The following is a 27,963-nucleotide window of genomic DNA, read 5'->3' as shown; positions in this document are numbered from 1 at the left end:
ACGTAACTTGCTTTATCTCTGACGTGCACATCGATAACTTACAAAAATAATAATGGCATGCCCACCTTACAATATGAAGACTGAAATTATTGCAACACGTTACTACAACGGGAGTGTTGCTATAAACGTACTTCATACACGAGGACTTGTAGTGTGAAGTTTAAATTTGTATATCAGCTACTTTTAAGTATCCCACTATCACACAGCAGTTATTTACATAGAATGGGTAGAGTAAGGAGGTAACACTTGCAAGTAGGGGAAAAACCGTTGTAACCAGTTTCCTGTACGGTAGTTTGTGCGCTCCCTTGTACTTAGTGCATGCGGGTGTATTTATGACTCAGATCTGCGGAATCAGTTTGATCCCCATTCAGTGTGCAGAAACAGTTTAAGCGGCTTGTCGGATGGGACACATGTACATTCAGACCGTGTGCAGAGCGCGGGGAAAATAGGTACTTTAAGGGGAGTCGGATGGTTCTATCTTGGCCATGTTAAATTATATGACTTTAGGAACATTTTTCTCCCTAACCAATTCACATACTATCATGATTTTTGTAGTTGTGATCCTTATATCTTTATCTTCATTTTAAACTGATAAGTCTTAAAAATAATAAAAAATTATATTTAAAAAATATATTTTTAAAAGTAAGTCTTCAGGCTTTCCCGGCGATCTAATGACATCTTGGGTTGTCGGGTGTTCTGCCGGATATCAGCGTCGTACTTGCACGATATTTCGGTCAAGTAGCTCGTAACCTTCATCAGGTGCGACCTGAGACTGCTCCTCGAGTGGTCCCGGTCCAGTATTTATGTCTATGGCCTTCCCCCTCCACCAACGGCTGCAGGCGCTTCCTCTGTGGTCCGCGCCCATTCCCTGCGACCTGCTGGAGCGTTGCTGCTCCGTTTCCGTCCGCTCCGGTTCTAGGTGTTCCCTCTGCGGTCCGCGCCCACCAAACCCGCTCCTGGGGGTTCCATCTAGTGCCGACTGAGATGTCGCATAGTACGGAGGGGGTGTCTGCGCGCGCACGAGAAGCGAGCGATCACGTGTCGGCCGCCCCGCCATCAGCCGACACACCGATGACGAACCGACCCGCAGCGGGGGGAGGTAATAGTACCCACGCTGCGGAGCAGCCACAGGACGCCGAGATGGACTTCAATTCTGACACGGATGCCGACAACGCTGCAGAAGAACGCATTGCGCGTCGTCGTAAAGAGGAGCGGGAGACACGATCTCGCCCACGCCCAACTGACAGACTATTTGCGCGGGACGAGCCGTCCACTGACGGATTCCAACAACCTCCGGCTAAGAAGCAAGCGCGTCCTAGACCGGTCATCGTTGCTCGAGAACTAGAGACTTCCAGTCGCTACCAGCCGCTACAAGGAACGGGAGCAACTTTAAACGAAGCCATTGCATCCCTGGCAGCACATCAGCGCGGCCGCGATGAGCAGCAGCGCCCTGAGGAAACTGAACAACATCACGAAGAAGACATCGGCGAAAACACCGATCAAGCACCGCCGAACGCAGCCTCGAGGAAAGTACCGCCAATCATCCTGCAATTCAACCAGGACTACAAGAAGTTACGTAACTGGCTGAAAGACAACTGCAAACAGTCATTTACAGTGAAGCAAATCGGAGATGACCTACTGAAGCTGATATTGTCATCCACAGAGGATTACGTACTAGTAACGGACATACTCGGGAAGCAAGGAATCCCGAATTACACTTTTCAGGCGGACAGGCCGCCCGCCATCAAAGCATTGATCAAAGGAATCCCAAAGAGACTACCACATCAAGATGTGAAAGAAGAACTGGAGGAGATGGGTTACGTCGCTACCAAAGTCGACTACCATCACATGCCAGGAACTAATCAACTTTGTGGCCACCGAGTTGTCATCCTACAGGACACTCCACAACATCGCAGTATCTTCAACGTTACGCGATTTTACAATTATCTGTCATAGTTGAGAAAACTGCGGAAGACGCGGGGCACAATCCAGTGCTTCCGTTGCCAGGGCTTCGGACACGTTGCCCGCTTATGTACGATGCCCATCATGTGCGTCAAATGCGGCGGTGCACACGACAGCCGAACGTGCACACTTCGAGAGGGAAAAACACCCACATGCGGACTCTGCGGCGGTCCTCACACAGCAAACGTTTGGTCCTGTCCGAAGCACAAGGAAGACAACAGGAGGAGAAGAGGATTCGCACCACTTAAGAACAAGAACACTTCAACAACACAGCCGCGACGACACCCACCGCCACCACCGCCGCCTCCTGCTGCTGATGGACGCTCCTGGCCTGCGCTACGAACTCGCAACCCGGTCCAGGCGCGGCTCGCAACGGCCTACGCTGCTGCAGCCTCTGCCCAGCAAACAGAAGCTGCACCTACTGCACCACCACGCATACCCGCCTCTCAAAGACCACGCCAACAGCCTCAGACAGCTCCGCAGAATGATGCAGACATCATCAAACTACTGACAAGCATCGTCACCACCTTGGCTGATGTTACAAAGCAGCTAACACAGGTGCCCAACACCATCGCCGCCGCAGTCGACACGGCGGTCTCAAGAGCCGTCACGGCAGCCATTGAAGCTTCAAGACCACCCCAGCATGCCTAGAGCACCAAGGCTGGAAGAAATAAGGATTGTTGCTTGTAACGCAAACAACCTTACCCGAGACATCGCTCTTCTGCAGCAGTTCCTGCATGACCACAACATTGACGTTTGCCTCGTTAACGAAACGTTTCTAAAACCAGGCATACGCAGCAACATTGCCAGCTATCGCTGTTACCGAAGTGATCGACTGACTCACGGACGGGGCACCGCCATCTTCATCCGCAACTCCAACCAACATCATGAAGTTCATCCACCCATCACCCAGCACATCGCATCATCAGCTGTTCTTCTCGAAACGCAAACAGGACCCACCACATTCATCTCTGTCTACCGTAGTCCACGAAGAATCACCACTCTTGAAGACGCAAGATCGCTCCTACGTGTGCCAGGCAAACTCTTTATCGCAGGAGATTTGAACTGCAAACACGCGGCATGGATCAGTAACCAACTGGAGTGGACGAATACTTCTCCAGGCACTTGAAGAAGCCCACGCTCACGCATGCGGCCCTGAAGAGCCCACATGCTATCCCTCGCGAGGTGTACCAGATGTCATCGACATTGCAATAACGAAAGGAATTCCACAATTCCTAGACGCCGAAGTCATCCATGGACTCAATTCAGACCACCTTCCGGTCCTCTTCAGCTTACGAGTGACAGCAGAACACGTACCTGGACGACTAAATTTACGACGTACGAACTGGGACCGCTTCCGTGAGCATGTAGACTCTGCATTCACCGACATCGACGAAGTCGAAGACATCTCTGAAGAATCATTTAACCGACTCACCGACATTGTCACCGACGCCCTTCATGAACGCCACCGCAGCCGCCTCGCCCTGTGGTGCCCTGCCTGCCACAGGACATCCTCGCCTCCATCCGAACGCGGAATCGACTGTGCAGAGAATGGCGCATTACGCGCAATGCAGCTCTGAAACGACGTATTAACGAACGGGAAGAGAAATTCGAGCCGGTATTGCTGCACACCGTAACCAGCGATGGGCAGACAAGCTCCGTAGCTTCACACCCGATCCACTTGGATGGCAAACAGTCAGCCACTTCACGAACCGGAAGACGAGAACGCCACCACTGACGACTGATGACCGAACAGCTTACCGACCTGAAGAAAAAGCTGACATGCTCGCAGACGTCTTCGAAGCCAACTTCCAGCCGCTAGAAGACCGAGTCGACTTGCAACGTACTGCCGATATCGAACGAGACGTCACCGCACTACTACAAGAAGACGTTGAAGAAGAAGAACCCATCACCCCAATTACACCTGAAGAAGTGCAAGTGGGCATCAGACTGCTTCCAAACAACAAGGCACCAGGATCGGACGACATCGCCGGCAGAGTACTCAAGCAACTACCCTGGTCGGCGATCGTCCATCTTGCTGCACTGTTCAACTGGATTCTCACGACAGCCACGTTTCCTGCTGCACTCTGTCATCGTCGCAGTACCGAAACCGGGCAAAAACAAGAAACACCCACCATCTACCGACCAGTTAGCTTGCTTCCTCATGTCAGCAAGCTCTTTGAGAGACTTCTTCTTCAACGCCTTCAACGCCTGGCGACACAACTTGACATCTTACCACCGGAGCAATTCGGTTTTCGAAGTGGACATTCTACTACTCAACAAATTCTTCGAGCAGTTGAGTACATTAAAGACGCCTTAAATCGACGGGAATTCTGTGGTGCAGTCCTGTTAGACGTAACTAAAGCGTTTGACAGTGTCTGGCTCCACGGACTACTTTGGAAACTCCCCACACGTCGACTGCCAAGAGTGTATCTGAAACTGATAGCGTCTTACCTCGAGCATCTGACGTTTGTGGTACGACTCGACAACGCAGTCTCTCGTGCGCGCAACATCAACGCCGGCGTACCCCAAGGATCGGTCCTTGGACCGGTTCTGTACATAATGTACACTTCCGACATGCCATCAGTACCCAGGGTGGAGAAGGCTATTTACGCTGACGATACCATGCTGTGTTCCAGCAGCCGATGGAGGGAAGTACTTGTACCAAGACTGCAGAGTGCCCTCAACAGATTAGAAGACTGGGCGGCTCGCTGGATGATCAGCTTCGACCCGACGAAGACGCAGACTATCGTCTTTACATGGAAAAGGACTACGCCACAACGACAACTACGACTTTATGGAACGCAACTACCCTGGCTGTCATCAGTAAGGTACCTGGGGGTCACGTGGTACCAGCACATCACAGACCTTCGAAAGAAGATTCACCAGCGCCTAGGGGCTTTATACCCTATACTCAACGAGCGGTCTGAACTATCTATCTCGAACGGCCTCCTCATTTATCGGATGTACCTCCGCCCTTTGTTCGACTACGCTTGCGAAGTTTGGGGCGTTGCTGCTAAGACGCATATTCAACGACTGCAGTCGTTGTGAAACGTCCCCTTTTTTGAACAATTATATACAGGACTGTGCTTAACCTGACACACAATATTTTGTTAGCGCAACGCAATCTGACTTTCAAAATTCCCTACAAAAGAATGGCCCTGACTAACATTAAACTATACCTTTCACAAATCACTTACCTCACAAAAATCTTCGCTGCTCAAGCTACTGCAATACAGCGAGCGCCACTACTGCCAGCTAAATAAAAGATTCAAACTATGGAAGGCACTAACTACTGATAGGGATAGTTAGCAAATGAAAGATATTAATAGAGAACAAAGAATGTATTTACCTTGATATCATCATATATATAGCAGTTCATGACAAATTACAAAACTCCGCCATCTCTCTCCCCACATCCACCACTGCTGGCGGCTCACCTCCAACTGCCCAACGCTACGCGCTGTTCACAGCCAGCTGCCTAACACTACAATGGCGAGTATTAGAACAATGCCAAGCAGCCACAGACTGCACACAGCACAGCCAGTGATTTTCATACAGAGGTGGCGTTACCAATAAAAAAACCTAAGCAGCCTACTTACAGTTACAAAATAGAATATTACACAGAGTCTACCATGTTAACTGCCAGTTTCCACATCAGTACCTCCATGAAGCTGCAGAAGAGTTGGAAGTCCTCGAAAGACATAAGAAGATCGCAAGACATTTTTACGAGAACACGCAGACATCGACAAATCATCTCATCAGGGACCTTGGAGCACCACCACGAGCACGATAACGACACCGACGACCAGTTGCAATGCTAGATAGGTAACGAAAATGAGGAACTAAAAGTGAAGATTTCAATTAGGTCCTTATTTCAGTAGGTTTTGGATTTACAGCTGTGTGGGACCGTAAGCATCCAGATCATCACAACCGCTTGATGCTGGACAATATTAGGTGTAATATTTTTTGGAAACTAGTTCCTCTGTCTCACTTAATTTATCGTTTTTCTTTCGGAAAAATCTCAGTTCAAAAATCTACATATTCCGGATGTAGCACGTGAAACATGCATGATGCCGAGGGTACTGGCTAGAGGGGGCAGCATTATGCTGTGAATGACTCACTACGTTTTTAATATATCCACATCTACGTGATTACTCTGCTATTCACAATAAAGTGCCTGGCAGAGGGTTCAATGAACCAGCTTCAACCTGTCTCTCTACCGTTCCACTCTCGAACGGCACGCGGGAAAAACGAGCACTTAAATTTTTCTTTGCTAGCCCTGATTTCTCTTATTGCGATGATCGTTTCTCCCTATGTAGGTGGGTGCCAACAGAATGTTTTAGCAATCGGAGGAGAAAACTGGTGATTGAAATTTCATGAGAATATCCCGTTGCAACGAAAAACGCCTTTATTTTAATGATTGCCACTCCAATTCACGTATCGTTTGTGTTGCACTATCTCCCATATTCCGCGATAATACAAAACGAGCTGCCCTTCTTTGTACTTTTTCGATGCCATCCGTCAGTCCCAGGAGATGCGGATCTCACGCCGCACAGCAATACTCCAGAATAGGGCGGACAAGCGTGGTGTAAGCAGTCTCTTTAGTAGACCTGTTGCACCCTCTAAGTGCTCTGCCAATGAATCACAGTCTCTGGTTGGGTCTACCCACAACATTATCTATGTGATCCTTTCAGTTTAGGGTATTTGTAATTGCAATCTCTAAGTACTTAGTTGAATTTACAGCCTTCAGATTAGTGTGACGTATCGCGTAATCGAAACTTAGTACTCATGTGAATAAGTGCACATTTTTCTTTATTCAGGGTGAATTGCCACTTTTCGCACCTTGCAGATATCTTATCTAAATCATTTTGCAATTCATTTTGGTTATCTGATACCATTACAAGACGGTAAATCATCTACAAACAATCTAAGAGACCTACTCAAATTCTCTCCTATGTCGTTGATATAGATCAGGAACAATAGAGGGTCTATAAAACTTCGTTGGGGAATTACGGATATTACTTCTGTTTTAGTCTATGACTTTCCGTCAATTACTACGAACTGTGACTTTCTAGCAGGATATCACGAATCCAGTCCCACAACTGAGGCAATACTCCGTAGGCACGCTGTTTGGTTAGAAGACGCTTGTGAGGAACGGTGTCGAAAGCCTTATGGAAATCTAAAAATATGGAATCAATTTGTCATCCCCTGTCAGTAAAAAATGGTTCAAATGGCTCTGACCACTAGGGGACTTAACATCTGAGGTCATCAGTCCCCTAGAACTTAGAACTACATAAACCTAACTAACCTAAGGACATCACACACATCCATGCCCGAGGCAGGATTCAAACCTGCGACAGTAGCAGTCACGCGGTTCCAGACTGAAGCGCCTAGAACCACTCGGCCACCTCAGCCGGCCCCTATCAGTAGCACCCATTACTTAATGAGCATAAAGAGCTGGTTGCGTATCACAAGAACGATATTTTCTGAATCTGGATGACTATCTGTCAATAAATCGTTTTCTTCGAGGTCGTTCATAATGTTCGAATACAGTATATGTTCCAAAACCCTACTGCAAATCGACGTTAGTGATAGGGGCCTGTAACTTAGCGCGGATTACTCCTACTTCCCTTTTTGGGCATTGGTGTGCCTTGAATAAATTTCCAGTCTTTAGGTACGGATCTTTCTGTGAGTGAGCGGTTATATACACTCCTGGAAATGGAAAAAAGAACACATTGACACCGGTGTGTCAGACCCACCATACTTGCTCCGGACACTGCGAGAGGGCTGTACAAGCAATGATCACACGCACGGCACAGCGGACACACCAGGAACCGCGGTGTTGGCCGTCGAATGGCGCTAGCTGCGCAGCATTTGTGCACCGCCGCTGTCAGTGTCAGCCAGTTTGCCGTGGCATACGGAGCTCCATCGCAGTCTTTAACACTGGTAGCATGCCGCGACAGCGTGGACGTGAACCGTATGTGCAGTTGACGGAGGGGCGTATAGTGGGCATGCGGGAGGCCGGGTGGACGTACCGCCGAATTGCTCAACACGTGGGGTGTGCGGTCTCCACAGTACATCGATGTTGTCGCCAGTGGTCGGCGGAAGGTGCACGTGCCCGTCGACCTGGGACCGGACCGCAGCGACGCACGGATGCACGCCAAGACCGTGGGATCCTACGCAGTGCCGTAGGGGACCGCACCGCCACTTCCCAGCAAATTAGGGACACTGTTGCTCCTGGGGTATCGGCGAGGACCATTCGCAACCGTCTCCATGAAGCTGGGCTACGGTCCCGCACACCGTTAGGCCGTCTTCCGCTCACGCCCCAACATCGTGCAGCCCGCCTCCAGTGGTGTCGCGACAGGCGTGAATGGAGGGACGAATGGAGACGTGTCGTCTTCAGCGATGAGAGTCGCTTCTGCCTTGGTGCCAATGATGGTCGTATGCGTGTTTGGCGCCGTGCAGGTGAGCGCCACAATCAGGACTGCATACGACCGAGGCACACAGGGCCAACACCCTGCATCATGGTGTGGGGAGCGATCTCCTACACTGGCCGTACACCACTGGTGATCGTCGAGGGGACACTGAATAGTGCACGGTACATCCAAACCGTCATCGAACCCATCGTTCTACCATTCCTAGACCGGCAAGGGAACTTGCTGTTCCAACAGGACAATGCACGTCCGCATGTATCCCGTGCCACCCAACGTGCTCTAGAAGGTGTAAGTCAACTACCCTGGCCAGCAAGATCTCCGGATCTGTCCCCCATTGAGCATGTTTGGGACTGGATGAAACGTCGTCTCACGCGGTCTGCACGTCCAGCACGAACGCTGGTCCAACTGAGGCGCCAGGTGGAAATGGCATGGCAAGCCGTTCCACAGGACTACATCCAGCATCTCTACGATCGTCTCCATGGGAGAATAGCAGCCTGCATTGCTGCGAAAGGTGGATATACACTGTACTAGTGCCGACATTGTGCATGCTCTGTTGCCTGTGTCTATGTGCCTGTGGTTCTGTCAGTGTGATCATGTGATGTATCTGACCCCAGGAATGTGTCAATAAAGTTTCCCCTTCCTGGGACAATGAATTCACGGTGTTCTTATTTCAATTTCCAGGAGTGTATAATTGCTAAATATGGAGTTATTGTATTGTATGGGATATGTAATCAAAGACACCATGACACCTTTGGGCTATGTGAATATTGTTGCCAACCACCGGCACTCCTGCACACCGCATGCCTTCACAGTCAGCGACGCCATCATTCGACAGGATAACTGTCTGTATCACAAGGCCAGAATCGGGATACAGTGCTACAAGGAGGACGTTGGTGGAATCACATTGATGTCGTCAGCACCAAATATGCTTGACTATTTGGTGACAACTCCGCATCCACAGAACAGCACCACGTAATTTACGGCAATTTCTAGACGTGTGCAAAGGCATCTGGTGCCCCGTACGTCCAGGAACTTAGGCAAGGACTAGTCGAATCCGTGCTCCGCTCAACCGCTACTGTGACATATATATTACTTTGCAAGTCAAAATCCCTACTAATCGTACAGGTATGAATGAGGTATCGTCAGAAAGGTTTTTTAACCCGCTTCTGACATTGTGTGGTAATGTGTATCGATGCCATCCTACTGACGTATCAAAGTTGGCAACAGAATTGCAGGTTTCCATCAGTTTCCGTGAGACAGCAGTAGTAGACTACCGGTTGGAGGATGGCATTCACGTATCGTACAGCCATTACAGCGCCTTCCATGACCACCAGCGGCGTACGTCGGCCCCACATAATGCCACCCCAAAACAGCAGGAAACCTTCAGCTTGCTACACTCGCTAGACAATGTGTCTAAGGCGTTCAGCCTGACGGAGTTGCCTCCAAACACGTCTCCGACGATTGTCTGGTTGAAGGCATATGCGACACTAATCGATGAAGAGAATGGGTCCCAGAATACCTTGGAAGAATACCTTGAAAAGTGAATAGGTTTTACATTCGCTTTTCAAGGTATTCTTCCAAGTTTTTGATAAAAACTGGGACCCATTATCACTAAGTATTTGTTATGTATATATGTCTGCGTACTGTATGCACATAATCTTGTCCTAATTTAATAGCTATTACCATTCCGGTACATTTCCTTGTATGACAGAATCTTAAAACTTTAGAAAACACATATTTAAAACCTCCCCTGTTGGCTGCAGGTAGCTGGCCTAGCTCTTTTGGTGTAATACAGTACAATAAGTACAATAAGGAGTACCTTAGAACACGGCCTAGTTAGCCAGTGATTTCGCCAGCCACAGTTGGAGCACTGTCTGTTGCTACATAAGTTAGTGATTTCCACGGCAGGGCAGACCCGCTTCAGGTTCATCGAACATATCTGCACCTGTTTTTTTTTTCCTTCAGTGGGATGAGATCTAACATCTTCTCGCGAACTTCCAACATTTTGTTTCCTGTCCTAATGTAAATTACCAGCTGTGTTATGTCTGACAAGTCATGACGGTCATCCCGTAAGAACGAAAATGCAACACACGGTCTTTGATATTCATTGTCAGATGAGTCCGCAAATCTTCTGCTAATTCTTCAATTCGGCGCACTACAGTGGCTCGAGAAAGCGCCACTGACTGTACGTGGGGAACCAGTTGTGGGCACAGCTCTTCCGCCGCTATTAGAACGTATTCTTTGACAAATCCACTTCCAGCAAATGGCTTCAAGTTCACAGCTGTCTGATGAGAAATTTGGCAGCTAATTGTGACAGAAGAGTGTCTTCCAGGATGCTGCAAATAATATGATATATTTTTATCAAATATTATGAGCAGCAGGGACTCTAAAAACTGACACGGTAATTGTTGAAACGTAGCAGTTTACTCTTATTCCTTCCGTTGACACCGTATTACAAATAAAACTTAATATTAAGCAGTAACTTGCTTCGTTTGAAAAGATGGATTGCCTTTCGTTCGTACCGACTCGTCGTACTCTGCCGCTTGGATTTGCTGCGTAAGGAAATCTTAAACTGAATTTTTTTTACGTGGTTTAATACTTTTTGACACACTAAATGTTTTATAGGGCCCCTCTATTTCAAATTCTGAAGGTGGCAGGGGTAAAATACAGGGATCGAATGGCTATTTATAATTTGTACAGAAACCAGATGGCAGTTATAAGAGTCGAGGGGCATGAAAGGGAAGGAGTGGTTAGGAAAGGAGTGAGACAGGATTATAGCCTATCCCAGATGTTATTCAATATGTATATTGAGCAAGCAGTAAAGGAAACAAAAGAAAAATTCGAAGTAGGAATTAAAATCCATGGAGAAGAAATAAAAACTTCGAGGTTCGCCAATAACATTGTAATTCTGTCAGAGATAGCAAAGGACCTGGAAGAGGAGCTGAACGGAATGGACAGTGTCTTGAAAGGAGGATATAAGATGAACATCAACAAAAGCAAAACGGTGATAATGGAATGTAGTCGAATTAAGTCGGGTGATCCTGCGGGAATTATATTAGGCAATGAGATGCTTAAAGTAGTAAATGAGTTTTGCTGTTTGGGGAGCAAAATAACTGATGATGGTCGAAGTAGAGACGATATAAATTGTACACTGGCAATGGCAAGGAAAGCCTTTCTGAAGAAGAGAAATTTGTTAACTTCGAGTATGGATTTGTCAAGAAGTCGTTTCTGAAAGTATTTGTATGTAGTATAGCCATGTATGGAAGTGAAACATGGACGATAAATAGTTTGGACAAGAAGAGAATAGAAGCTTTCGAAATGTGGTGCTACAGAAGAATGCTGAAGATTAGAAGGGTAGATCATATAACTAATGAGGAGGTAGTGAATAGGATTGGGGAGAAAAGAAATTTGTGGCACAACTTTACTAGAAGAAGGGATCGCTTGGTATGACTATTCTGATGCATCAAGGGATCACCAATTTAGTATTGGAGGGCAACGTGGAGCGTAAAAATCGTAGAGGGAGCCAAGAGATGAATACACTGAACTGATTCAGAAGGATATAGGTTGCATTAGGTAGTAGGAGATGAAGAAGCTTGCACAGGATAGAGTAGCATGGAGAGCTGCATCAAACCAGTCTCTGGACTGAAGACCACAACAACACAACAACAAAACAACAACAACAGGGCCCATCGTGTTCAGTAAAACGTTGTAGATCCTCCCACGCAGCATCAAAAGAAGGTGGTGGAGAGGGCCTGCTCTCTGCTTGTGGCACCTGGAAATGCGCTGGCGGCTGGGGTGCGACTGGCAGCCACGTCCTGCTCTTCCCGTCGCTCTCGCCTCTCGCTCCGTTTACCTATGTCGACTCCGCGCTACCTGCATCGGCTTCGGTGAACGGTCCTGGTATACGTGGACCGAGAAGGTATTAAGCAGGTGGTGATAATGTTTTGGCACACAGATGCACATTGCTTACTCCTGCACAGTACTTGCTCGCGAGAAAGGGAACGTACTACAAATTAGAGGGATTGAAGCTCGTACTGGGACTGTTCTGCCCACTCCTCATACGCGGCTGGAGAAGGGGAGGGCGGGAGAAGGCACCCCGTGCTGGCAGAGCGCAGCCCACTGCAGAGGCCCCCCCAGTGCGCAGAGCCGCAGGGCCGCCCGCCAGCTAGCCAGCCGCTGCTCCGCTTGGCAGGCGCCCCTATATAGGCAAGCCCGCTCGGCTCGGCCCCCTCACACCTCTCCCGCCGCCATGGGCTTTGGTCCCGAGACACAGCAGCCGCAGTACGAGGGAGGTGAGTGCGCACCTCCTATGCCTCGTGTCGCTGGTAAAGCCTTTAGGTCCCGAAAACGACCAAACATTTTATCAAAGCTAACTGTGCTTGCCAAATATTTGAGCGTGTTTGGTGTAGTTTGGCGTGTTTGTCAAGCATACGTCGTGTTTGACGTCTTTGCGAGAATTTTTGATTGACATAAAGCTTGAGAAGATGTGTCGACGTTTCGCCGCATTGTTTTATTGCAATTTATGTCACTACTATCAAGTGTAAAAACAAAATAGCACTGACAATTACCAAAGTGGTAGAGATAACACGTCTTTCCCAGCCGTATATTACGCGTGGACAGGTTATGAACAAAAATCGGTATTTTATGCATACAGTGACACACAATCGGAAGGAAGGACATAAAAAGAAATCCAAGTTCTCTGTTTCTTCCACGGACGAGGTGGGCTATATGATCCCACATTCCTGCAATTTAGTGACCTGTCGTTAGAGGACCACTCAGAAGAGAGTAAATTTTCGCATACTTGTGTCTTCTGTTTCAGTGTGAAGGTGAAGTAAAGCTAAACAAGTTATTAAACGTTTCACTGCCCATCCGCAGAAAGTTGAAGGTGTAGTTGGTTCTGGTGAAGTTGGTTCTCAATAAAACATTTCCATTAACAGGTTTCCAGTTGTATATTTCTCATTTTAAACCATTCGCTGGATCAGCGTCTTGTTTCCCTCTTCACTAAATACAGTGCCAGAGGCAACGTTAGAGATGCTTTATCTGCAATTGTAGCCATTCCCCTTGGTGCCGAAATACTGCATACAAAAAAGTGTCTGCTTCAAAAGTACGATTTTTTAGTTCGTATACGGGCTTGTCTGACACATTCGTGGTTAGATCAGACCGAACTTGACGGGCTAGTTTGCTCTTTTTTAAAAATTTTCATTGTCCATTCGAAGAAAGTTGATGTAGTCATTGGGGTCTGAGAGTTCAGCATATTTTCACGGGAAAAATCTGTCATTTTCAGCCTTTCACTGGACCAGAGTCTTGTTTTTTTTTTCTTCCTCTTCTTTAAACACAGTGCCGAAGTCAACACCAGGACTGCATTGTATGCATTTGTGGTCGTTCTCAATACTCTCAAAACACAATCGAACACGAACAGCGTCTGCTCCAAAGCCACGCTAAACTGACACATTGTTTGAACATGTACGGGCTTGCTTCGAGTATTCGTGGCCAGATAAGAATGATTTTGTCAGGCACGTTTTATCGTTTACGTGCAATCTGCATTCTGTCTTGGCAGCTGCAGCAGCAGCAGCACTTGGAAGTACTAAATCAGAACCCATGGACTGGGATGTACGGGAGCATTTTTTGCTCTTCATCAGTTTGGTACTCTCAGGTCGTTTTCGCAGAATTCTTTACGCTAGGAACGAATTTTTACTGTGTTGCGAGTACTTTCTGTAAGTATCTGTGAGAGCTGAGAGATCGTCCTCCGCGAGATTTTTCTGTCGTAGTTCTGGCGAAGGAGGAGGTTGCGATGTAAGGCGGTCGGGCTGCAGCTGCACTTTCAACAGTTTCAGCGCCAAAGAGAAAACGTAAACAGTCGCCTTCGTGTTGGACAAGAAAACGGATGACATGCAGGAATATCACTGTAAGGGTTGTGATGCAAAATCCACGACAATATCGAAATTTTACGAGAATTACTGCGTTGGCGATGGAAGAAATACTCTTTACAATTGGATCCAATATTGACAATGTAGATAATACAGTGTGTTTATAAATGAATATCGCGGTTTTAACGCTTCATAACATTTATTACATTAAACTTACAGTTACAAATGATATGTCAAATGAAAGAGCAACTCAAATAGTTTTACCAAGAACCTTATAAATGTTCAATGTGAGCACCATTTGTGACACGGCACACATCAAGTCTATAGCCGAGCGCTGGATAGGCCGCAAGGGGCCCAATGACAGGGCTTGCTTTGTACGGCCTCCACGTTCACCCGACCTAACGCCATGCGATTTTTTTCTTTTGGGGCTTCATCAAGGAACGTTTGTACGTGCCTCCGCTACCAGCAGACCTCCCTGAATTAAGAAACCGGATTGAAGCAGCTGTTGCTACAATCACTGAAGACACACTTATCAACGTTTGGGAAGAACTCGGCTGTAGACTTGACGTGTGCCGTGTGACAAATGGTGCTCACATTGAACATTTATAAGGTTCTTGGTAAAACTGTATGAGTTGCTCTTTCATCTGACATATCATTTAAACTGTAAGATAAATATAATAAATATCATAAAACGTTAAAACCCTGACATTCAATTATAAACACCCTGTACTATTCGAAAATCCAATCCTGTTAAAGACAGACTGATTATGACACTAATATTTATAGCATCAGCCACGTTCTTTCTCTTTAATATTTGATAAGGTAACAATTACGATGAAATAACGTTGTACTACATTCATCTCGATACACGCGGACGTTCAAAAGCCAAACAGTACCGACATATGATAAATGAAGCATTTCCAGATGTACATTCACTCGAACGTTTTTACTCGTATTGACTTAAGGAAACACTCGTAACATCTGTTCTTTAGCAACCTACATAATACCATAACGAAAATATACCACTTCATAGAAAATTAAAGATACAGCTGTATTGCTTACAGCTAAAATTCCAGTTTTCCGAGTTCCGAAACGATTTCTTTCAGACACGACTTCAAGTGTTTCTCTATGTTAATTGATCTATGTTTTAAAACTACTTTGCTCGATTCTTTTGATCGTGGGTATTCTGTCAAGTTTCTTCTCCAGAGGTGTTAAAAACTGCAACCATTTCGGCCAACTAATTTTCTTGTCACCCCATTTCTGTGGTAAAGTAACTGTACATTGCATAAAACTGGCCACTCCTCGTACAAACTAATTAAATGCACGAATTCGTCCTGAGTCCACTTCCTGGCAGCTTTCTTCGTTACTTTTTTTGCTGATACATCGCTGACATCGCTCACAGTGCGTATCCATGGCGACAGCAGTCTCAGCTGCTCTGACCGTGGTATCACACTTCCACAGAGCGCCTGATAACCACTCTATGTGCCAATGTCCTGGATTAAATTCCAAGGCTCTCCGCAACATCTTGTCAGGTGAGGGTACGGGTCAGTGTTGGCGGTGAGCCGTCCGTCGGGTGGGAACGTTGAGCTCGGCGGCCTCCTCGCTGCTGTTTGGGGGGAGTGCGCCGAGTGCCGGCTGCGGGTTTCACCCCCTCACTTCCCTCATCGTCATCAATATACGAGGGCAGTTCAATAAGTAATGCAACACATTTTTTTTTCTCGGCCAATTTTGATTGAAAAACCGGAAATTTCTTGTGGAATATTTTCAAACATTCCCGCTTCGTCTCGTATAGTTTCATTGACTTCCGACAGGTGGCAGCGCTGTACGGAGCTGTTAAAATGGCGTCTGTAACGGATGTGCGTTGCAAACAACGGGCAGTGATCGAGTTTCTTTTGGCGGAAAACCAGGGCATCTCAGATATTCATAGGCGCTTGCAGAATGTCTACGGTGATCTGGCAGTGGACAAAAGCACGGTGAGTCGTTGGGCAAAGCGTGTGTCATCATCGCCGCAAGGTCAAGTAAGACTGTCTGATCTCCCGCGTGCGGGCCGGCCGTGCAAAGCTGTAACTCCTGCAATGGCGGAGCGTGCGAACACACTCGTTCGAGATGATCGACGGATCACCATCAAACCACTCAGTGCTCAACTTGACATCTCTGTTGGTAGTGCTGTCACAATTGTTCACCAGTTGGGATATTCAAAGGTTTGTTCCCGCTGGGTCCTTTCGTTGTCTAACCGAACACCATAAAGAGCAAAGGAGAACCATCTGTGTGGAATTGCTTGCTCGTCATGTGGCTGAGGGTGACAATTTCTTGTCAAAGATTGTTACAGGCGATGAAACATGGGTTCATCACTTCGAACCTGAAACAAAACGTCAATCAATGGAGTGGCGCCACACCCACTCCCCTACCAAGAAAAAGTTTAAAGCCATACCCTCAGCCAGTAAAGTCATGGTTACAGTCTTCTGGGACGCTGAAGGGGTTATTCTGTTCGATGTCCTTCCCCATGGTCAAACGATCAACTCTGAAGTGTATTGTGCTACTCTTCAGAAATTGAAGAAACGACTTCAGCGTGTTCGTAGGCACAAAAATCTGAACGAACTTCTCCTTCTTCATGACAACGCAAGACCTCACACAAGTCTTCGCACCCGAGAGGAGCTCACAAAACTTCAGTGGACTGTTCTTCCTCATGCACCCTACAGCCCCGATCTCGCACCGTCGGATTTCCATATGTTTGGCCCAATGAAGGACGCAATCCGTGGGAGGCACTACGCGGATGATGAAGAAGTTATTGATGCAGTACGACGTTGGCTCCGACATCGACCAGTGGAATGGTACCGTGCAGGCATACAGGCCCTCATTTCAAGGTGGCGTAAGGCCGTAGCATTGAATGGAGATTACGTTGAAAAATAGTGTTGTGTAGCTAAAAGATTGGGGAATAACCTGGTGTATTTCAATGCTGAATAAAACAACCCCTGTTTCAGAAAAAAAATGTGTTGCATTACTTATTGAACTGCCCTCGTAATGCACGGCACCGCACCACGCCACACCCACTACAGTCACCTACGCTTAACAATTACACTTAGATCATACACAACGATCATACTTCGTGAAGGAAAAGTGACTAGGGATAGACCTCTCTCCGTCCGAACAGATCTCGGAAGGTCCAACGGTACCGACCGGTCGCCGTGTCATCCTCGGTCCACAGGCGTTCTAGATGCGGATATGGAGGTGCATGTGGTCAGCACACCGCTCTCCCGACCGTATGTCAGTTTACGAGGCCGGAGCCGCTACTTCTCAGTCAAGTAGGCCCTCACTTTGTCTCACAAGGGCTGAGTGCACCCCGCTTGCCAACAGTGCTCGGCAGACCGGATGGTCAGCCATTCAAGTGCTAGCCCAGCCCGACAGCGCTTACCTTCGGCGATCTGACGGGAACCGGTGTCACCACTGTAGCAATGTCGTTGACGACTAGGTATACGAAGGACAGAAACACTTCCCAGTTCAGCTGACTGAAGCTGCCGTTCAGCGTCTCCCAGCCATTCGTGCCGCACAACTTTGTTTCACTTTAGTAACATTCGTAGGAGCATCGATACGTGGCCCCCTCCACATTCGTTACACATGCTGGAATGTAAAAAGTATTTTTGAAGGTTTTAAAAATGGTTTAAGAAATCGTGTCGTGTTACTCGGTTGATCCCAAAAAGTAAGTTCCACGTTATTATGGTCGGCCAAGTAACTGTATTACACTTCGAAGTGACACAGATTCGTGACACTATTTTTGAAGATAGTCACCATCTGTCGGTAAAAAAAGCTCGGAAAGTCGAACCGATCGATCGACAAGAGAAGCCTGCTCCTCGATCACGGAGCCATTCGGGAACCGCTGTGTCAACATTCTTGTCACAGGAAAATTTCTTTTCTGCGACACATTCTTTCAGGCCGAGGAAAAAATGGAAATCGAAAAGACTGAAGCAAAGTTCGCAGTGTGCGTACCGTGTGGCAGTTTGCTTTGTCGTGTGGGAGAACGCCGCCTCTGCTCGACTTACCACGCCTTTCGTTCCTTTTGGCGTTGCGTGCCAATGTCAGTGCCGCTCAGTACGAATCGGCGTTAACGGTTACTCCCTTTGCGGGTTACGCTGCCTGCTGCCGAAGGAAGACTTCAGCTCACAGACCAGAGCTGTAGTGGTCTCGGTCGCTCCCACTGCCTGGCTGCCACCGTGATTGAAGAAGATGTGGGCGGGTCTCGGCCTCCCTGCGGTGAAGGGCCCTACTGAGTGACTGTAGAGATGGGGCCCCTCCACGCCCGCACCAACGTGGTGACCAGACCAACAGTTCTACTGTCACCTCCGTCAACATGTTAGTTATCTAATAGGTGGATCACAGGATGCTGGGCTGTGATGTTATCTGTGCGTCTGGGTAAGACTACGCATTAACACGGCCCATCAGGTGGTAGATAGTGGACGAAACGCGAGTGAGGGTAGCAATTTGAAGAGCAGAGGGAAAAAAGTGCCAAGACTCATGCCGCGGGAAAAACCTCTGCGACAGTGGGATGGATAGTAAGAGCAGTAGTGGCTTACCAGCTGCGATAGTTCATGCAAGGTTGGATTTGTTAGTATGGGTATCGTGCATCATTACCGTGGCAGGCGATGGCGATGTATCCCAGGTGCTGCAGCCGCTGCATTCCTGGAACAATCGAGATCGTTATACAGTAGTGGGAGATCGGCCATAGATCATCTCACTGTGTGGGCGGTGGGTGGAGCTTGTCTGCATGCAGTGTACGGTACGGCTTCCCTGCGTGGTGCCAGTTATTCGGCAGTGTATTCCAGGTGGATATCCAGTAATGGCGTCTGATTAACAGGGGTTCACCTGTACCGTTGTGTTTGCGTGTACTTGGCCATAGGTGTGTCTTTTGGGCTTTTATGTTTCCAACTATGGTTGTGGTCGTAGTTCCCCAGGTTCAGAATAAACGGGTTCTGCGAATGTCTGGAGTTTGTGTATAGTCTTGTGGTGAGTTTGTGGATTACCTCCGTGAGAGTCTCAAGCCGGCATTGCCGGTGAAGGTCCGCTATGCGTGTGTATCGTGGAGCATTGCTTATGATTTTGAGTACTTTGTGTTGTATGAGCTGCAGACGGCGCAGGCGTGTAGGCGCAGCGTATCCCCAGACAGGAGCTGCGTACGTCATCAGGGGTCGGATAAGTGTCATGTACATGGACCTCGACACCCTTCTGTTCAGTGTGCTACGCCTTTTGAGCATAGGGTAGAGCTGTTTGAGCCTCGCGCTAGCTCGATTGGTCATGTGTTGTATGTGGTCCCCCAAGAGTAATTTCCGGTTCAGCCAGACACCGAGGTATTGGGTGACTTTCTGACGGAAAGGTACTGGGCGCGCATGTAGAGTTATTGGTCTGCAGGCTACTGCCTGCAACTATTGGGCGTGACACCAGAGTACTGCCTTGGCAGTAAGGTGTGTCGACGATGTGGGTCCTGGGCTTCCGCCTTCGCGACGCCCACCGCCTGTGATACGCTATCGACGGCCACCTAGGCGCGACCCTCTTCGAGAGCGCTGACGTGGAAACCACGGTTCGTCGCCGCCGCCACCAGCACAACACGCTGCCGTGACACTCACCAGTTGTAGACAAGTGGTCAGTAGTCCTTTCCGGCATGCGCGCTTCTGCGCCCGGCTGTGAAGAAACTTATAACCTCGTACACTTTACGCGGTATAGAAATATTACTCCAGATGAAGCTGTTTCACGGACACCGCAGGGCGTATCACAGCCACACACAGCGACTCCTCAGCTCAGCCTCCTACACCACTACCCCCACCATCACCGCCTGCTCAACCTCCACGCCCACTAGAAATCCTGACTCGAGCAGTGATCGCTGAAGAAGTGGACCTCACGACAGTGCTGCACACTGCTACAACTGGTGTGCAAATGTGGGCCTTACGACCGCGCCGGTCACCACTATCGTTGGTAGTCATAACTGCAACCAGTGCCATCGTCATAACCTCAACAGCTTTGCTAATCCTGCAGTCAATGTTCAGCACAGTGCAGGGTGGTCAGTGAGAAGCATTTTCTTTGTATTGTAACTGGCCAGCTTGTAATGTGTAATTTATTGTCCATTGTGGATCGTAGGGACCTTCATTTTAATCTGAAAGTAACTCTAGTACAACCTTGTGAACCTCCTGACTTGTCTGTTTTTTTTTTTAGGGTAACTACCGCCCGTCATATTTAACACCTGTCAAGTGTACATTTTGCAGTCTCTTCGGGCACAAGTTGCCATGCCCGAAGGGTGTGCCGGCTATATGTTACACATTTCTACGCTGGGGTTACTTGGCATAAGATTGTAATGAGTGTAGACGGCCTACGATACGCCAAGGACTAGGTAACTGGTTGTGTATTGTATGCTTTGTAGTGTGGTCCTCGTGTCGTCCCTTTCATATAAAGGGTGTTCGGAAGTTCCCGTTACAAACTTCTAGGAATTTCAGAGGGGAGTGTGTATATAATATTTATAGAACGCATGTTCGGAAACGTACTCTTTCGGTTCTACGACAGTTCTGATGTTTAACTCATTCACCTCCGCTTGAGGAATTGAATTACGCGTGATGCAATATAGTTACCAGGTAACAATTCGAAAGGAGACATAACGAAACATCCATTTATTACTTAAGCACATTTGTCTGTATTAACACTTAAAAATACGCGTTAGCATTCTTCCAAAATAAAAACGAACCCAGCGTACTAGAATAGTACTGATGCGTTACAACAGCGGCTCGATGTGGCGACCACCAACGTTGATACACTGTACCTAACAAGGGAACCTCCCCATCGCACACCCCTCAGATTTAGTTATAAGTTGGCACAGTGGATAGGCCTTGAGAAACTGAACACTGATCAATCGAGAAAACAGGAAGAAGTTGTGTGGAAGGTTCGCAGGAGAGCTTCTGTAAAATTTGGAAGGTAGGAGACGAGGTACTGGCAGAAGTAAAGCTGTGAGTATCGGGCGTGAGTCGTGCTTCGGTAGCTCAGATGGTAGAGCACTTGCCCGGAAAAGGCAAAGGTCCCGAGTTCGAGTCTCGGTCGGGCACACGGTTTTAATCTGCCAGGAAGTTTCTTTACAGTGCTGTTCACAACATTATTCCTCAACTACAGCTCTTGTTGAGGAATGGTGGTGGACATATTGAGCATATCCTGTAAAGAACATCATCTTTGCTTTGTCTTACTTTATTATGGTAATTATTGCTATTCTAGAATGAGATTTTCTCTCTGCAGCGGAGTGTGCGCTAATATTCTGATCAGATGAAGCGCCATCTGTTGGACATTTTTTGAACGTTTGTATGTTTTTTTTCGTTCTAATATAACCCCATGTCATTCCAAGCATGTGTGTCAATTTGTACCTCTCTATCTACATTATTCCGTGATTTATTCAGTTTTCAAATTTATACTGACTTTTTGATCACCCGATATCTCCAGCTTTTCCGTAAGGTACCCAAGACTGCATGAAACTAACTATCTTCCGAATTAATTATCATCAAAGCTTTAGACCATTGCTAATTTCAATTAGAAACTATGTTAAAATTAGTTAGATTCTGAAGTTTGGTACTATAAATTTGTTGATATACACTCCTGGAAATTGAAATAAGAACACCGTGAATTCATTGTCCCAGGAAGGGGAAACTTTATTGACACATTCCTGGGGTCAGATACATCACATGATCACACTGACAGAACCACAGGCACATAGACACAGGCAACAGAGCATGCACAATGTCGGCACTAGTACAGTGTATATCCACCTTTCGCAGCAATGCAGGCTGCTATTCTCCCATGGAGACGATCGTAGAGATGCTGGATGTAGTCCTGTGGAACGGCTTGCCATGCCATTTCCACCTGGCGCCTCAGTTGGACCAGCGTTCGTGCTGGACGTGCAGACCGCGTGAGACGACGCTTCATCCAGTCCCAAACATGCTCAATGGGGGACAGATCCCGAGATCTTGCTGGCCAGGGTAGTTGACTTACACCTTGTAGAGCACGTCGGGTGGCACGGGATACATGCGGACGTGCATTGTCCTGTTGGAACAGCAAGTTCCCTTGCCGGTCTAGGAATGGTAGAACGATGGGTTCGATGACGGTTTGGATGTACCGTGCACTATTCAGTGTCCCCTCGACGATCACCAGTGGTGTACGGCCAGTGTAGGAGATCGCTCCCCACACCATGATGCCGGGTGTTGGCCCTGTGTGCCTCGGTCGTATGCAGTCCTGATTGTGGCGCTCACCTGCACGGCGCCAAACACGCATACGACCATCATTGGCACCAAGGCAGAAGCGACTCTCATCGCTGAAGACGACACGTCTCCATTCGTCCCTCCATTCACGCCTGTCGCGACACCACTGGAGGCGGGCTGCACGATGTTGGGGCGTGAGCGGAAGACGGCCTAACGGTGTGCGGGACCGTAGCCCAGCTTCATGGAGACGGTTGCGAATGGTCCTCGCCGATACCCCAGGAGCAACAGTGTCCCTAATTTGCTGGGAAGTGGCGGTGCGGTCCCCTACGGCACTGCGTAGGATCCTACGGTCTTGGCGTGCATCCGTGCGTCGCTGCGGTCCGGTCCCAGGTCGACGGGCGCGTGCACCTTCCGCCGGCCACTGGCGACAACATCGATGTACTGTGGAGACCTCACGCCCCACGTGTTGAGCAATTCGGCGGTACGTCCACCCGGCCTCCCGCATGCCCACTATACGCCCTCGCTCAAAGTCCGTCAACTGCACATACGGTTCACGTCCACGCTGTCGCGGCATGCTACCAGTGTTAAAGACTGCGATGGAGCTCCGTATGCCACGGCAAACTGGCTGACACTGACGGCGGCGGTGCACAAATGCTGCGCAGCTAGCGCCATTCGACGGCCAACACCGCGGTTCCTGGTGTGTCCGCTGTGCCGTGCGTGTGATCATTGCTTGTACAGCCCTCTCGCAGTGTCCGGAGCAAGTATGGTGGGTCTGACACACCGGTGTCAATGTGTTCTTTTTTCCATTTCCAGGAGTGTATTTTATGGTCGATTTGACGTGCAGCATTTGTTAATTAACTCACTAATTATAAAGTTCAGTATTTTGAGGGTCGTTAAATATTGTATTTATGTGGCTGCCTTCGATAAAGAGTAGTGTAAAATGTATCGTTCGTAGACGAGACTATGTATAGACGTAGCACGCATGAGATGAGGCAGTTAGCGGGTGAGGGTGCAGCGAGCAGCACGTGTGTCTCTTGTCGTGAGCAGTCTAACTAACATTCTGAAATATTCGCATATACTGCGTACAGTCCGCTTTCTTCGCTCGTGGGTTTAACTCGTGACCGTAATTACTATTTAATTCCGAGTGAGATCTTACTAGAGGAACGCAGTAATTACTGAGTCCTATGAACAGTGACTGATGAACAGGGCAGTGTTGACGCATTTACTGTTTATTTCTGTGCACTATCTTAATTGTTTCGAGTTCCTTGAATGTGTACGAGGACAGTGACTTGGTGAGCTGATGAGTTAATTCTTTGCCACCATTGTACTGAGTTGTGTGATTACTGCACCAGGACAATTTAACAGTGTAGGAACTAGCGTTTAGTAGGTAACAATTCGCTTTTCTTTAATTCGAACTATATATGAGACCCGAAGCTGGCCATATCAGTGATTGCAGTACACAAAGTTTGTAACTAAAGTTTGTGGCACAACTTGACTAGAAGAAGGAATCGGTTGGTAGGACATGTTCTGAGGCATCAAGGGATCACCAATTTAGTATTGTAGGGCAGCGTGGAGGGTAAAAATCGCAGAGGGAGACCAAGAGATGAATACACTAAGCAGATTCAGAAAGATGTAGGCTGCAGTACGTACTGGGAGATGAAGAAGCTTGCACTGGATAGAGTAGCATGGAGAGCTGCATCAAACCAGTCTCAGGACTGAAGACCACAGCAACAACAACATCGTAACTAAAGTTGTTTATTTCTACATCTAGTGTCAACCCCATTGTTACTGTAGACTGTTAGTGGAACTAACATCTTACAGCCATTTAATAATTTTTTCATAATGGGCCACAGTCATAATATATTTCTTTAACGTCAGTACCGCCATTAGACTATTTTTTATTTGCAATGTTACATTTACACGATCATGATTTCGGCTTTAAAGTGCCATTATCAAGTGTTTTAATGTTAATACTGTCGTATTTAAAATACACAATGTATCTAACAGTGTGTTTCAAATACGACAGTATGCCATCTTAGGCACTGTATAGCATTAAAACGATAGTGGCACTTTAAAGCGGAAATCATGATCGTGTAAATGTAACACTGCAAATAAAAAACAGTCTAATGGCGGTACTGACTTTAAAGAAAATAAAGGAATCTTTCAGCCAGTTTTGGAGCCACCACAGTTACCGAGAAGAACAGAAGGGTCTTATGCAGAAGGAAGCGGGTTTGTTCAAACCAAAACTCCTAAGTACCAGCAATCATGCTTTCTGTGACTGCACATATCTTGCAGACAACGAAGCTTCATCTGGAACAGGGCGAGCAACTGCATCCGGCTGACGATCTTCGTCAGCCGAGTCGCACCCAAAACCTGTCAGTCAGAACAACTAGTGGGCCCTTCGATCAGCGTCTTTTAATTCCTGCCACACCTCCCACTCGACCAGAGGCGAGCGGTCATCCTCAGTAGATGCGGTAACTGGAATGGTCCCGAAAGTGGAGCAGTAAGGGGATGCGAGGGACGTGCTGGAGGTACGGTGCACCTCCAGGTCCGGCTCCCCACTGTGTTGCAGCAGCCTCCAGCAGCGTGACTGCAGCCAGCACCGCTTGGGGCTGCAAGCGACGGGTCACCAACGCAGCTCGCGTCTGAACGCAGCAACGACAGTGCCTGTCCGTACTAAAAGGGCGGAACTATAGACTAGACAGCAAATAAAGCGCAGGACTGTGGCTGCTGGGTTCAGAAGTACGCAATAAATTTAAGATTTTAGACTAAAATACACACAGTAGCTAAATCTACAAGTTCCTTGTAGTTATAAGAAGCTCATTACAACCCAGAACGCTGGGCTCTGACGCGCTGCTGGAGAAACGGAAGCTGCTTTCCGACTGCCGTGTTTGCTTGGACGCCCTCACTGCTAGGGGAGCCAGCCGCGCGGCCTCGCCTGCGTCCACTGTGTCTACCGCCCGCCTACGCCTACGCCTACGCCCCCCTCTGTGTTTTTGTGCCCGCAGGCCCGCTGCCGTGGTGCGGCGTGCTGCAGAACCCGCAGCACCTGCTGTTCCAGCTGGCCAACGCCTGCTTCGTCATCTCCTACGCGGCGCCCAGCAGCCCCTACGGCGTGCTCTTCATGCATTCCGCGCTCATACTCGGTAAGTGTGCCTTTAATCAGCATCTTTCCAGTGGCGGGTGATGTAAATGCTACACCAAATACGTTGCTTTAACGGGTTGACATTCGTGAAAAACACACACTATTTATAAGATGCACCAAATCCACAACTTTGAAGATACGGCAATGAAATTCTGTACTATGTTTTACACGAAATTAACACAAGCGCTGTTGGCTCCTTAGATTATACAGGGTGGTCCATTGATAGTGACCGGGCCAAATACCTCACAAAATAAGCATCAAACGAGAAAAAACTACAAAGAACGAAACTTATCTAGCTTGAAGGGGGAAACCAGATGGCGCTATGGTTGGCCCGCTAGATGGCGCTGCCATAGGTCAAACGGATATCAGCTGCGTTTTTTAAAATAGGAACCCCCATTTTTTAATTACATATTAGTGTAGTACGTAAAGAAATATGAATGTTTTAGCTGGACCACTTTTTTCGCTTTGTGATAGATGGCGCTGTAATAGTCACAAACGTATAACTACGTAGTATCACGTAACACTCCGCCAGTGTGGACGGTATTTCGTTCGTGATACATTACCCGTGTTAAATTGGCCGTTAACCAATTGCGTAAAAGGTCGATATCGTGTCGATGTATGGCTATTGTGATCAAAACTCCCAACGGGCGTGTGCTATCTATCCTGCTCGGTATCTTGGACGATATCATCCAAGTGTCCGGACCGTTCGCCGGATAGTTACGTTATTTAAAGAAACAGGAAGTGTTCAGCCACATGTGAAACGTCAACCACGACCTGCAACAAATGATGATGCCCAAGTAGGTGTTTTAGCTGCTGTCGCGGCTGATCCGCACATCAGTAGCAGACAAATTGCGCGAGAATCGGGAATCTCGAAAACGTCGGTGTTTAGAATGCTACATCAACATCGTACCATATTTCTATGCAGCAGGAATTGCATGGCAACGACTTTGAACTTCGTGTACAGTTCTGCCACTGGGCACAAGAGAAATTACGGGACGATGATAGATTTTTTGCACTCGTTCTATTTAGCGGCGCAGCGTCATTCACCAACAGCGGTAACGTAAACCGGCATAATATGCGCTACTGGGCAACGGAAAATCCACGATGGCTGCGACAAGTGGAACATCAGCGTCCTTGGCGGGTTAATGTATGGTGTGGCATGATGGGAGGAAGGATAATTGCCCCCCCCCCCATTTTATAGATGGCAATCTAAATGGTGCAATGTATGCTCATTTCCTACGTAATGTTCTACCGATGTTACTACAAGATGTTTCACTGCATGACAGAATGGCGATGTACTTCCAACACGACGGATGTCCAGCACATAGCTCGCGTGCGGTTGAAGCGGTATTGAATAGCATATTTCATGACAAGTGGATTGGTCGTCGTTCACCGGATCTGACGTCCCCGGATTTCTTTCTGTGGGGAAAGTTGAAGGATATTTGCTATCATGATCCACCGACAACGCCTGACAACATGCGTCAGCGCATTTTCAATGCGGGTGCGAACATTACGGAAGGCAAACTACTCGCTGTTGAGAGGAATTTCGTTACACATATTGCCAAATGCATTGAGGTTGACGGACATCATTTTAAGCGTTTATTGCATTAATGTGGTATTTATAGGTAATCACGCTGTAACAGCATGCGTTCTCAGAAATGATAAGTTCACAAAGGTACATGTATCACATTGGAAAAACCGAAATAAAATATTCAAACGTACCTACGTCCTGGATTTTAATTTAAAGAACCTACCTGTTACCAACTGTTCGTCTAAAATTGTGAGCCATATATTTGTGACTCTTACAACGCCACCTGTCACAAAGCGAAAAAAGTGGTCCAACTAAAACGTTCATATTTCTTTACGTACTACACGAATATGTAATAAAAATGCGGGTTCCTATTTAAAAAAACGCAGTTGATATCCGTTTGACCTATGGCAGCGCCATCTAGGGGGTCAACCATAGCGCCATCTGGTTTGCCTCTTCAAGCTAGACAAGTTTGGTTCTTTCCTGTTTTTTCGTTTGACGCTTGTATCGTGAGATATTTGGCTCAGTCACTATCAATGGACCACCCTGTATATATTTCACTCTGTCTGTGGAATTTAAAAATTTTATTTTCAAGAAATAATATACGCACCTCTTTCTCAGAAACTATTCGAGAGATTCTCCTTGTTTAATCCCTTTGTATATAATAACCTTCTCTCATGAGGTTTATTTAACATATCGAATAGTATAATTTTAATAACTTTTTAATTATAATTCCGCAAGTATAAGGGGCATTCAAATGAACCCTGGTCACTAGTGTAAAGTAACGGTAACGATTTTATTAAGTCAAGAA

General features: G+C 47.4%; 1 protein-coding gene across 1 annotated transcript in view; it reads left to right on the top strand.

Annotated features, from left to right (window-relative positions):
- Positions 1 to 27,963, top strand: part of LOC126203701 (popeye domain-containing protein 3-like) — a 282,280-nt gene that overhangs the window by 111,963 nt on the left and 142,354 nt on the right. The window contains exon 3 of the mRNA XM_049938071.1: positions 25,488 to 25,625. Within this exon, the coding sequence (XP_049794028.1) occupies positions 25,488 to 25,625 (138 nt within the window). The remainder of the gene's footprint in view (positions 1 to 25,487; positions 25,626 to 27,963) is intronic.

The sequence above is a fragment of the Schistocerca nitens genome, chromosome 9, assembly GCF_023898315.1.
Source record: "Schistocerca nitens isolate TAMUIC-IGC-003100 chromosome 9, iqSchNite1.1, whole genome shotgun sequence".
NCBI classification, from domain to species: domain Eukaryota; kingdom Metazoa; phylum Arthropoda; class Insecta; order Orthoptera; family Acrididae; genus Schistocerca; species Schistocerca nitens.
The sequence above is the reverse complement of the archived record's forward strand: the minus strand, read 5'-3'. Positions and strand labels throughout refer to the sequence as shown.